Source organism: Carassius auratus, unplaced genomic scaffold (assembly GCF_003368295.1).
Source record: "Carassius auratus strain Wakin unplaced genomic scaffold, ASM336829v1 scaf_tig00214714_1_2670353, whole genome shotgun sequence".
NCBI classification, from domain to species: domain Eukaryota; kingdom Metazoa; phylum Chordata; class Actinopteri; order Cypriniformes; family Cyprinidae; genus Carassius; species Carassius auratus.
The window spans coordinates 2264821-2278917 of NW_020527778.1; the positions used below are offsets into that span (position 1 = coordinate 2264821).

The 14097-nt window shown below is 37.5% G+C and overlaps 1 protein-coding gene across 1 annotated transcript; it reads right to left on the minus strand.

The window, feature by feature from the left end:
• Positions 1-58: 58 nt before the first annotated feature.
• Positions 59-14015, minus strand: LOC113092713 (uncharacterized). Its single transcript, XM_026258406.1, has 17 exons — positions 13859-14015; positions 12529-12635; positions 12173-12306; positions 11784-11944; positions 11408-11560; positions 10855-11314; positions 8704-8805; positions 6408-6498; positions 5974-6191; positions 5634-5876; positions 4850-4948; positions 4573-4766; positions 3287-3461; positions 2986-3142; positions 2102-2255; positions 1821-1932; positions 59-1739 (listed from the first exon to the last, which is right to left on the minus strand). The coding sequence occupies exons 1-17, from the start codon at positions 13871-13873 to the stop codon at positions 1537-1539; spliced, it is 2778 nt and encodes a 925-aa protein (XP_026114191.1). The 5' UTR covers positions 13874-14015; the 3' UTR covers positions 59-1536.
• Positions 14016-14097: the final 82 nt, after the last annotated feature.

Consider the following 14097-nt stretch of genomic DNA (forward strand, 5'->3'; position numbering starts at 1 on the left):
TAATGTAAATGTTCTTTTTTATTATTATAGAAAACATTTGTCAATATATAAATAAAAATTATAGATAAAAAAAAAAAAAGCCACGAAAAGACAATTGCAAAATGTAGCTTATATTAATGCTGTTGACCTAAAGTATAAAATAGTTTTAGGCCATCCTAGTTAGCTGCAAAATAAACTGTACAAATGTGGAGCAGACTGAATGAGTTTACTTTGTAACATGCATCTAATACGATCTGTGTCATATAATCATACACAAGAGGTGGATTCATGAATTTATGTTACTAAACTACACTTGGTGTGTGTATTTTTTGTATACTTGAATATTACCTAAAGGATGTACAGAACTAAGATTTTCTAAGACAGCATTCACTGGGTGAAATACCGATTTTGGGGTTGTAGGATCATGCACATTGAAAATTGATGGGATTTTAAATAAACATGAATAAGATGCTACCATGTTCATGATCCGCCATTGACTGGCTCCTGAATGTAAAAAACAGCAACATGGGTTTGTGTCTCATTTCAATTTAGACTAGACAACTGTTGACAACAAGAATGCATCTGACATTTCGTGCATTCGAGGTATGTTTCGAATTTAGAACTTGACAATTTTTCAACATAGACCTTTTTTCCAGATACGGTTGAGACCTTTATGATTTTGTATTTTTAAATGTTATTGCATTTACACGCTTAAAGGTACAACACTGATGCATACAGAAACAGTCGAATGCCAATGTGATGATGCTGCTATTAATTTGTTTGGTATTTCACAATTCAGAACTTTATCATATCATATGAAAAACTGTGTAAGTTAAAGACAGATGCATGTTAGCGTAAACCTGGATCCAGTTATTCCCAGCAGACTAATAAATCCTCTAATTAAAAAAAAACAAGAAAAAAAACAGAAATACTAATAAACTTAAATCCAACATGAATATACATGTAGGAGTAAAACTTTTGCTAGATCCAGTAACATCCCAGTAAAATGACACTGACTTTGGTTATACTTAAATGCCAACTTCCAGTCCAAAATGACTTTCCACTTCAGCCATTCAGATGCATTTATCCAAAATATATCTACATAAAATATTCATTCGGTCATTCATTAACACCTATATTTTCATTCATTTTTTTTAAATAAAAATATCATGTTCATGCACAGCTCCGCAATACACAATGTAAAAGATTCAAATACTTCTACATCTGTCATGCAAAGTGTTGCTTATCAATATTGGAGCATCATTATTACTAAATTATGACGCCTTCTGCTTTTTTTTTTTTTATTCTGTATTACAAGTATCCGTATGTTTAAATGAAATTAATTTTATTTTACAAAAAAATCAACATTTGGAAGTGTGCATGTCCATGGCACTTTTAAAGCTCCAGACAAAACTCATTACGCTGTATTTCAACTTGATTGTCTACCCCAAGTGAGATTGTAGTGCTACTAATGGAAAAAGGAAGCTCTGAATAATCTGCCCTCTGAGAAACAGCTGAAGGGTACTATGCCCATGTTTGAAGAATACACACAGACATCTAGGACCGTCTGGCATCGGTGCCATTATCGTTATCGCTGTCGTCGTCAGACTGTTGGTCTGGAGGAATGGCGCGGGTTTGGCTGGCTCGTACGCTGATCAGATGAGGGCAGGCGGAGATCAGGTTGGCAATGCCAACAAGAGTTACACCTGTGCCATCCAGGTTCACTTGACTCAGCTGCATACGGCACAGGAACTTCAGACCTGAGCAATACAATTCGGCATGTTAGAAGCGTTTGTTTTACTAGTGAATGATCATGGAGGAAATAAGACTGCACAACGTACCCTGATCTGTGATTCTGGTTCTGCTGAGATTGAGTTTCAGCAGCTGAGGACAGTGAACCAGACCTCGTCTGATCACCGTGTCGCCCACCTGTGTACTGGCCAAACCCATCACCTAAAAAACAAAAAAACATGTACATTTAATCCATGCACATTCATCATATATATGTGTTAGTGTTCCTGTAGCTCAAGTGGTAGTGCATTGCATTAGCAGCGCAAGGTTGTGGGTTCGATTCCCGTCTGCTAAATGCATGAATAAATTTATATTTTTTCTTCTACCGTACCTGCAGATGTGGTAGGTGTGTGATCAAGGCTGCAACGCCCCTGCTGGTGACGGCTGTACGGTCAAGACACAGCTCCTGGAGCTCTTTTAGACTGATCAGTCCCTGCAGCCCGCTGTCACTCACCTGAGTGTTGCTAAGAGACAGCTTCTTCAACCTATCAAGTAAAAGGGGGCGGGTCATCATTACCATTACTGGAAAAATTTAAAAAGACTTCTGAACACTGCTCTAATAAAAGGGTGAAATGAATCGCAAACGAAAGCTCTGTAGGACAATGCTAATTTGAATTGCTTTAAAGCAGTCACATAGCCATATACTGATAAACTGTTTTTTACTCAGAATGCTGGAAAACATACAATACTAAAGCAACTTATTGAGGTTTTTCAATAAACCGTACAAAAAACAACAACGACACTATATTTGTTGACAAAAAACAACAGTGTGAATTAGGTTTACAAAAGTGGATTGATTTTCAAGTCTTCTTTGTGGCACATATTTGCTCTTGGTGTGAATAGATCTTTACATATAAATCAGGGTTCCCACAATTTCTGACCTAAGAATTTCCATTATTTTCCATCTGTTACTAAAGAATGGACAAGGAATTTGAAAACTCATTTCATTAAGTAAAGAGTAAATTCTAGCTAAAGGAAGAGCCGAGCATAACTTTTCCAGACACTTTTGAAATTCTCTAATATTTCCAGGTTTTTCATGGCCGTGGGAAACAATGGGCTACAACAATTTGGGATGTGTCTTGTGATTTCCTAAATAACCGTAAGTAAGCCTACTCCTAAGATTTGCATGGTTGCATTGCACCAAATTAAACCAGAACCAAAGTTTCTTTTTTAATTTGGTGTACTACACGAACACTTTTGGACCTTAAGCTCTACCTGCTCATGCTGGAAAGCTGTGTAATGCCGTGGTCGCTGAGCTGAGTGTAGTCAGTCAGGTCGAGCTCTAAAAGCAAAGTCTGTCTGGAGAGAAACAGAAGTCCACTGTCCGTCACAGTGTGCCTGCCAGGCAGGGTGAGCTGGGTAAGCCTGAGGCCTGCATGGAGAAATCAGACAAAGTAGTAAATGATCTTACTTCACTACCCCAAACAGCATTGACTCACTTTAATGCAAAAAAAATTGATGCATGCATAAATGATGCATAAAAGCCAGAATTAAAAATAGCTGAATTTGGCTGCACCTGAAATGATCTCCAGCGTGCGGTCTCCATCCGCGACTGGTATGCCGGCCAGGCTGAGAGCTGATAGGCTGGGGTGGGTTGCTAGGCACTGGAGAGTATCTTCTCGTACACCTGTGCCGTCCAGGTGAAGCGTCTGCAGGCTTCGGAGCTCTGCGAGTGCAGACACGTCACTCACCTCATAGAAAAAGGAAACAAAAGCAAAATAAATACAGAGCAAACATATAGTGAATTCCATTATGCCTTTCTCTCACAGTCTAAAATAAATCAACCTTACAAACAAACCCTGTGACGACTTCATGACTGATTGCGCAAACTAACCGGAGCTCGTTTGAAGGGACAAATACAGTCTACGGTTCATGAGGATATACTAAATAGATCAAAAGTGATAGTTTAAAAACTATTCAAAATAGTTTATAGTAATAATTTAGGTAAATATTTCTATAGCTGTTCTTTTGAACTTTCTATTCTTAAAATAAAAAAAATAAATAAAAATCATAGTTTCCACAAAAATATTAAGCAGCATAACTGATTTTGATATTGATAACAATAATAAACATGTCCAAAAGCAACAAATTAGAATGATTGACTAGAGTAAACTGGAGATAAATTACATTTTAAAATCAATTCAAATAGAAAACAGTTCTTTTAAATTATAATCATATTTTTTTTTGATCAAACAAGTGCAGCTTTGGTAGAGAAGAGAGCAGAAGAGACATCATAAAAAATAAATAATAATAATAATTTAATTTAAATATTGCCAACTTCAGACTTTTAACAATAAAAAAAAAAAAAAAAAAAAAAAAATTACATATATATTTTTTATTATTATTTTGAAGTTTGAAGTTATTTTGCAGGCCCCATCACAATTTATATTGCTCAACATGACAAAAAAGAAAATCACAACTGGTTACATAAATCAGATTAATATGGAATATGTCACTTATTGCCGGTAAATAAATCCATACATTTGGATAGACAGAAATTCCTATATTATATACACATTTGCTGCATTATTTATTAATTTATTTTCTTAACATTTTTTTTTTTTTTTGCATACCTTTCACAGAATTCTGCAGGAATATTTGAGGACGTTTGGTTAGTCTGTAATTGTGATATAATCTATGTTAGATAACCCCATCTATAAATGGCATGTATATCTAAAACAAACTGTGGGATTGAACCTGCAAACCCTATATTTCTATACATTTTGATCCCATAAATAAACAAATATAAATACAATTTAAATGTGCATTTTTTTTTTAAAAGCTTGTGTATGCACACATTACCTTGGTGTGTTTAATACTGAGTGTTCGTAGCTGTGGTACACATGTGGGCAGCGCTCTCAGTGTGCTCTCAGTGATGGCCGTGTGATTGAGGCTGAGCTGACACAGCGCTAGAGAACCTGACCCCAGATACATCAGCAGACCTGCATCGCTTACTTTGGTCTGGTCCAGAGCCAGGAACGTCAGGCTGCGGAGACCTGAGATCACACACACAAATAAGAGGATGCATTTATTCATGATAATAATCACTTATGGACTGGTTTCTGACACGCTGTCTCACCTGCGATGTGCTGCAAACAGCTGTCTGTTAGTTTGTTACAAGACGACAGGTTGAGATGCTGAAGTTTGGAGAGGTTGGACAAAACCGAAAGACCAGCGTCTGCGAAATGAAACGGGAAATGATGATATCACAGCTTTACAAATCACGTACAAGCAAATCAAGCCTATAATAAATAGAAATATGTCATACAGAAGTGTAAACATCTTTCTCACAAAGATAACCAGACATATTTCAACCAATATCAATATATAAACATATTTGGTGAAATCATTTTTAAGATGATTCTTTTCATTGTTTTCATGACAAATAAGCACATTTTCTCCCAAATTCTTACTAATGCGATTTAAAAAGCAAAAAAAAAAAAAAAAAATCAGTGGTTCTCAATTCTAGTCCTCACGTACACAGTTCACAGTTTATGCATGGAGCTAGTTATCTGAATCAGGTGTGTTAAATAAGAGACATGCAAAAAAATACAGAGCGATGGTAGGCAAGGACTGTAATTGAGAACCACTGTTATAAGCAATGTACTAAGATTTATTGTATATTGTATCATATTACATATTATTAAACATTATTTTACTTAGCAATTATTAAAAAAAATCAATAAATTATATAGTATTTTTTTTATATTAAAACAATTTTTTTTATTAATTATTATACAGCCATCTCTTTTATTACTTAATATACAGCCGTCTAATATAAAATCAACATAACAGATTTTTTTTTTTTTTTACGTAACACTATTGAGAGTTTTGGGCAACTTATTTGGGCTATATATACACACCTGTGATGAGTGGAGAGTTGACAAAGCTGAGATGTTTAAGGGAGGAAAACGCTCTCAGTTGCCGCAGCAGCTCATTGGTGGTATAAGGATAGCAGTTTAGGACGAACTTTTGCAGTGGGCAGCCAAAGAACAGCTCCAGCGTACGCGGTCGGAGGAGACGTTCACGTGCCATATGAGTCAACAAGAGTTCGACCAGCTCGGGAGTCAAACAGGACAGGCTGCTGCTGTACTGCATGCTGGGAGCTGAAAGAGCAAGATTATGGTCCAAATCTTGACCTGAGCACTAATGTAATGAGTCAAGGTAATGTCAGCAAACAACATTAGGCAGTCTCTTTCTGACCTGTCATGAGGGAAACGGTGGCCCTGGTGGCCATCGAACAGAGAGGGGGCACGCGGGGGGTCTTGAAGGCTTTTTTGGGGGGTGAGGGATGCCCGTGTGATGACGACTGCTCGTCGTGATGGGCGGCTTGTTGTAAACGCTCTACTGCTGCTTGACCCGCAGCTCCACGCAACGCACGGCCTTCCTCAGGGTCTGCTGGGTCATCAGGCTCCGCCTCCCTTCAACACAACCAATTGTAGTCACTTAAAGGGACAGTCCACAAATTCTGTCATATTTTTCAGTGGGGCCCAAAACCATTTGATGATTGTAAATTATCTTCTTTTGTGTTGTACAAAAGAAAGGAAGCCATGCAGATTTGTAACATAAGGATGAGTAAATGATGACTCAGTTTTCATTTTTTCAATTTCACACCCTTCAGGCCCAAATCGCCCTACCGGAGTCTGTTGCCCTGCTCCGGCCAGTGATGTCTCGGCTCCAGTCCTACTCTTCCCCTGTTCTCCAGGAAGAAGGGCAACTGTGGCAGTCCTGTCAGAGTGAGAGGGAGATTATCTCTAAATTGTATTGATTATTTTGATTTTATATATATATTTTTTTTATTAAAATGTACTATTTATTTGTATGATCCATAAGGACATCAGGCAAACTAATTAAACAAATTGCATCTTGCTACTACCAAATTAACCAAGCATTCAATTACACCGCCTCAATATCAAAACAGTTGCACTGGAACTAACTGCATATTAAGCTAATTACCATATATTAGCATGTTCACAGGCCTGTCTGGTAAATCTATTCAGCTGCAGTTAATTCCTGAGTGTATCTCGTGTGCAAATTAACATATGCTTGTCTTGACAGTGTCTTAAAATATTTTATAAAGCTGTCAGCTGCTTTCTTTCCCAGCATTTAAAAAATCCCACTCATTAAACTTCCAGAGAAAAGAGCCGATATATAGAACATATGCAGATCTAACACATGAGAGGACAGTTTTATCATTTAAAAGAGGTGAATGAGTTTTTACTTCTAACCGGATCTAAACTAAGACAACTAAGGGCATTAACCTTTTAACCAATATGGGCTTTCCTGAGTTTCTCACACTTTGGTCACTCGCTAAAGACCTAAAAACTAGAGCTCGACCGATATTGTTTTTTTGTGGAGGCCGATACTGATATTAGAGGGTAAAAAAGATAAAAATATCGGCCGATATTCTTTGTGTATTATAGTACAGTACCAGTCAAAAGTTTGGACATTTTCCCATTTGTGTGTCCAAACATTTGACTGGTCCTATATATAGAATACAGCATATACATAATGCAGTATATACTGTACATAGAGTACAGTATATACACAAACACATTTTTTGTAATGATCACCCAAATGTTGTGATCAAACACCCAAAATGATGTGACAGAGTAATAAAGGAAAGACATTTAACAATTTAACAATAAATTGTATTATCTAAAATTGGTCTGAAATCAGTCCACTGAACAGAAAAGTTAAAGTTAACAGGTTAAAGCTTTGCATCCAGGTTGCCATTAGCAAACAAAGCAACATATGGACAAACTAAGTAATTACACCATTTCAAGCATTTTATCTGCATTATATGTTCTGTACAAATAAATAAATATATTGGATATATCGGTGACAGGGTCATATCGGCCGATAATATCGGCAAAACAATATATCGGTCAGGCTCTACTAAAAACTCAAAGTTACTGAACAAAGATCTATGATTCAGACTGACCCGAGCACAGCAGTCCAAAGGCAAAAATTCTGTGATTGTTGAAGATAAACTACGCTATATGATCAGTTACATCTCAGAGAACACACAACTTTCCCCTAATGTTAGCTTCAACATTCCAGGAATGTTCTTCATGGAAAAGAAAAGTTGGGATGAGGTTGCATCTATATGATTAAAACAGCAGCTACTGTAATATAAATTTTAAACAAAGCTTTTGCAGAGTCATGAACAGTGACCTTTAATGGGAGCAGATATGAATGTTTTGAAGGATAAAAGCCCTTGAAGAAATGTTGGCAGACTGTCCATTCATTACCATTCTGGTCCTCCTTTATTAGATTATGGCTTTTTCTGATTCAGTGAAGTCCAAAAAGCAGCTGCTTTTTAATCCGTTCAAGACAAACAGATATCAACATCTTTTGTTTACAGTCTCATCAGGAACTTTCCTTTTGATCGTGGCCTGAAGTGCTCGCCTTACCTCACGGTTTTTGGAGTTTCATCCAGAATGGAGTTCACTGTTATCAAGCCAATTCTAATAATGATGTTAATTGAGATGATTTAATTACTGAGAAATTAGAAACTAATTTTCACACTCATCTTATTCATTATTAATGGTGCTGACTAATGCAAGGATCACTATTATTAATGCTCATACTTAAGCAGACCCAAGCCTCAAGTATTAAACTTCAGCACTCAACTCTTCTTGCAACTGTGCTAAAACATGAATAGTACCTCAAAATGACGTGGCTACAAGTTTTCTAATTTTTCCTGGCAAACAATAAAAAGGTAGAAAAAAATCTCATGGATTTAGAGAGGAAGGAGGAGGTACCTGAGCCATAACTAGAGTCCAGAATACCATAGACTTTGGACTCTTTTTACCTGAGAAGCCGTCTAGAAACCCCCCCCCCAACAAACTAACAAACCCTTAGAACACCCTTGCATCCATATAACAACACCCGGTCAAAATCTACTGTAAAAAGTAGCCGTTTATATACCATTGAGATTAAATGGAGGTAGAACTACTTCTTCTGGTTGCTCCTCATTTTCCACATGTTCCACATTTTCTGCTTCACCTCGCACCAGTTTATGGCCTCGTCCTGTCCGAAACAGATTTTTAATAACACAATATTACTTGCATTGAAGTAAAGTTTATGAAGAGCAGGGATTATTATCGTTTTGTTAATTCAGGTAAAACTGAATATAAAATAAGGTGAAATACTTGTAATAATGGAACTGAATGTTATAAAAATAAATTATACCTAAAATAAATGAATAAACTTACATGTTAAGCAACAATAATATATAAATATATATATATATATATATATATATATATATATATATATATATATATTAGGGGTGTAACGGTTCACAAAATTCACGGTTCGGTTCGATACGATACACTGATGTCACGGTTCGGTTCGGTTCGATACGTTTTAGATACAGCAAAATGTAAAAACATCTCAACTTTTCAGAATGCCGCAAGCGCACCGCGGGTCATGTGACAAGAACTAACCAATCAGCTTCATCCTTTCCCGTAACAACGTTGAGAGCTCAGCCAAGATGAAGGATCAGCTGATCATAGTTGTATATGGATTGCAATTTTGAAATAAATTTAGTAGCAGAGCTACTGCAAGCGATTTTTAGAGCTGCAAATCCATTTATCCTTCGCTGAAATTTCCGCGTCTCATGGAGAGAGCACGTCATTGTTGCTTAGCAAAGACAGACGCCTCATGAGCGCTTCTGCCCAAGCGCTTTGGAAAGGAGGAGAAAGACGCGCTTAGCGTTTTCCATGCGTTTTTAGGCACGATATGTGAACGGCCCCTAAGGCGCTCGCTCACTCAGCACGCGCTGAAGGCTCGTTGCAAAATGTCGAATGCCTTTAACAGACCAGAAATATAAGATCCTAAAATAACCAACAGGTCTGGTGTTTGGGTTGGATTCCCTGTAAGCTATAGTTTCTAAATGCTGCAGGGATAGTTTGCTGCCTGCATGTTTCTCCTTTTTTTCGTCTTTTCCCAGATAGTACTGACGCATATATCCCAGATATTCCCGCTGGTGTTTTTTTTTTTTTTTTTGTATTCCCGCTGGTGTACCCTGTCATGTTGCAGATGCGACATACCGTTGTTTTTTTATCCACCACTCTCTTGCCATCACCATTATAGGGAATCCAAAGTGCACCCAAACCCCAGACCTGTTGGTTATTGGGGGATCTTCTCATTTCTAGTCTGTTAAACGCATTGGCTATTTTGCAACGAGCCTTCAGCGCGTACTGAGTGAGCGAGCGCCTGCTGAGTAGCCTAACATAAACATATAAGATGGTGTTTTTTTCTTCTTCGGGAGTGTCAGGGGCGTTGCCTGTTACGTTGTTTGGGTTATTGGGCTACCTTGTTGAACGCATATCATTATATTTCTCTCTCTCTCTTTTTTTTTTTTTTTTCAAATATAATTAATTACTCCAACGAACCGTTCGGTATACCTAATGCGTACCGCGTACCGAACCGAAAGCGTCGTACCGAACGGTTCAATACGAATACGCGTATCGTTACACCCCTAATATATATATATATATATATAAAATCATGAAGTAAAACTACAGTAACACTACTGAAAACATTTTTAATTCAAAAGATCAAAAAAAAAATCAAATATAAATATTAGCTGAAAATGTTAAAATGAATAAATACAAAAACAAAATAAAACAAAAACTAAATGGAACTAAAGCCAAAATAAAACTTAAATATAAAATAAATAAACTTACATTTATAACAATCTTAAATTTAGTTTTTTTTTTAAATAATCAATAATTAAAAAATATATAAACTAATAAAAATTTAAAAAGTTCATAAAAATAAAAAAATATACTAAAACTGAACATCTAAGCATAAAAGTCAATAGAGTGCTGCAGTCTTGACATTCAAATCTTCCATGGGATTCCCTCAAGATTTTCCTGTGTGTTTTTATAATGTTATTTTTCATTGTACGAGTGTGGTAAATAAAAATTTACGATACTTGGACTTTTGCAGTCAACTCTGCAGCACTCAAAATATTATATTCAAAATATCACTAACTAAAAACAAGTATACAAAAAAAATAATAATAATAACTGTGTGGTGCATTCACAAATTAGTAAAAGTAAATCTCACCCCAGTAGTGAGAGGGTCCTGACAGCGGAGGTTCGACCCCAGGAATCCCAGCATACCCCACTGCTTCCTCCCACAGCTGATGGGGCAGAGGAGGAGGTATCTCAAGTTCCTCTAAAGCTCTGTCCTCCACCTGGGGTTGCTCATGCGGTGGCTCTACCGGCTCTTCCTGTGGCTCCGCCTCTGCCTGCCCTACAACAGCCAATCGGGACACTGGACTAGGCGGGTCCTGAGGCGTTACAGGGGGTGTGGTCTGTATGCAAAGTGCAGCATTGGGAGTCAGTCCCAGACACCGGAGGGAGCAGGTTAGCTCAGCGTCCCCAAAGCGCTTTCGAGGAAACCCTTGCAGGAGGGAAAAAGCGGGTAGTGAAGGGTGGCGGCTGGCAATGTATTCGACGACGTGACTTAAGGGAGTGTCCGCAGGAAAACGCTCACGCATTGATTCCCCAGAGGGAAGACGAATCTATAACAGACACAAACAAAACAAAACAGGTCTGTTGAAATAAAGCTAACAGCAGATCTTAGAAAGCAGTGGAAAAAAGATGAAATCTTGCACCATAAGGATGCAGTGGTTGTCCAAGCTGGTCTCCACACGTCCACCCAGTCTCTGTCCACTTGATGGAGAGGTCTCGGCCGTGGCTTCGCTTTGGGTTTTCTCCTGCTGACTACGCCGGTCCTCTGCTATCCTCTTCAATACCAACTCACGCTCCTGATCAAAGGACAACCGTTACGGTTACTGAACTGGGATAATAATAATTACTAATATTGTAAACAATCTTTAAAACAGCCATTGGTCACAAATGATGTTGTGTTTTAAAGAACAGATTTTGTGCTTCAAAGAAGAAATCTTGGAATGACGTGAGCAGATTCACTTTTGAGTGGACTTTCTTCTGGAGCTTTACTGTAAGAATGTGAACTTTTTACTGATTCACCTGCTTCTTCTGTGTCTTTTCTGCCCGTGCCTCTTGGGCCACTCGCTGCCTCTGCTGCTCGTGGAAATTACTCTTATCCTGCTTGATCCGTGTTTCCAGGGGTGGATGCTCTTTTGCTGTGGGAGCGTTCACAGAAGGTGGTACCAAGACCAATGAAGCACCTAAAAGCAGACAATTCCTTTGTATTGCATAACATTTCAGATTCCATTATTAGTACTAATAATGATCTGCAGCACACTAAACACAAAATCACATAAACTGTGAGTCACATGGGAGTTTATTTGCACGGTAAATCTCATTTTCCTTCTCAGAAGCATGTTGACGCTCTACTGAAAGAAGTCTGTTTATATCATACAAATGAGTAAATGAAGAAACTGTGCTGTTAGTACCTGTTTCATCAGACTGTGAGTTGTTGTTGGAGCAGAGAGCATCTTTGGGAGGGTTAAATGCAGAAAATGCCGTCTCTAAAGGACCTGAAGGCTGCTTGAATAGCTTATGCCGTGGACTCCCACCCTGCAAAAGCCTACAGCGCAAATGTGATAATAAATAAGAGGGCTGGTGCTTCATCATGAACAATGCTGTCTAATAAAACTTTCAATATTCCCTAAAGCCACTGCACATAACCAGACAGGTCTACGACTAGCCTAAACTGTTACATAACTGGTCACATTTTTCTCTCTTGGGACAAAAGTCAAGACTAACCTATAAAGCTTATTTCATTGTATTCATCCGTAAAAACATTTACCAATCAGCTGCGTCTGGTACAGAGAAGAATCCTGCCTGTATCGCCGCCTGTATCTGATCCTCACTGAAGCCCATCTCAGTCAGAGTGCTGACGAACCCTCCTATGGTCTAGAAACACCACAAAAATCTGAGCTCCAGTGCAAAGGTATGAAAAAGTAATTAAATTTAGCTTAAATAAGATCATTTTGACCTCACATTTTTGGAGATGATAAATGCTCACTGCCACGTGACATACTTCCACTTGTGTTATTTCAGAATTTTTAATGACAAGACAACTAAAAATTCATTTAAATGTTTGAATTTAATTTGTATTATTATTATTAAATTATATAACAAATTTACATTTCATTTAATATTGCACAGAAAAATTACACTTGATAAGTTTGTACTTCCAGATATAATAAAATAATTTAACAAAGAATCCTGTTTTAAGCCTGCTTTAATATAGTCGTGGACATTCATGCATTTGGCAGATGCTTTTATCCAAAGAAACTTAACTTTTATAAAATTAGTATATTTTATTTATAACACATTCCTAAATAAAAGATGTAGATACAATCAGCTCAAATAAAAGGCTGTAACAAGTCTGTTTAACATGTGAAGGTGATGACATGAACACTTCTCATACTGATAGCATTTATCATGCACACTGCACTGTGATGCTGTCATCACGGACATCACATGATATCACAGGGGACTTTGCTCGGACACCTTGAGACAGTCTGGTTTCTTTTTCTGTTCATGCATTCTTGTTGGACATCAAAAGTGACATATTTGATATACGTACAATAGTTTCTTAACAAGCAGTGTTTGCATTTGATCATAATTATGATTGACGTTAAGAGCATGCATTAGTTCACATGCAAATATAATTTATTTCCATATTGTTCTTATTTCAATCTACCCATGTTGCCCAGCGAGAGTAGGCCAAGTCAATTCAGTTTTAAGTAACGTTAGCTGAAGAACACTTAAAGCACCTAAAAAGGTGAAATGTGTTTATTATCTGATTGCATCGGTCATTAATCTATTTATTTGACAAGGCAATAAACATGCGTCCATGTAAAATCACTCAAGAGGCTTTCCTATTGATTTAGGCCTAAGTTACTGTTCATTTCCTCGTAAGCATAAAAGAGTTACAATTACAATGTCCCGTATAGCTAAAAGCATCACGAGGCAACAATAAAAGGTTGTGCATTATGCTGCACTACAGAAACTTAATTCACGTGTCAGTTTATCACGTTTTATCCATGTCGGGTAAGCTAATATAGCAATGTGATAAGCATTACAAAAAACATTACGGCCATCTCTGATCAACCTTATGTTTAACTTACCGATGTGGAGTCCATAATTGTATTGAATACCCTCAAAAGTGCTCGATATATGGTTTTGTTGTCACTTTGCAGAAGATGTTTATTGATTGTCCGCACAGTAGAATGGTAGTTGCTTACGTCACGGGTTCTGCTCCGTCCAGACAGCACGCTCAACGCTGATTGGATGAGTACAGTTGGAAACGCCCCTTTAGGGACATGTCAATCACAGTGCGTCAGAATTATTTTAAAGAAGCAGCCGC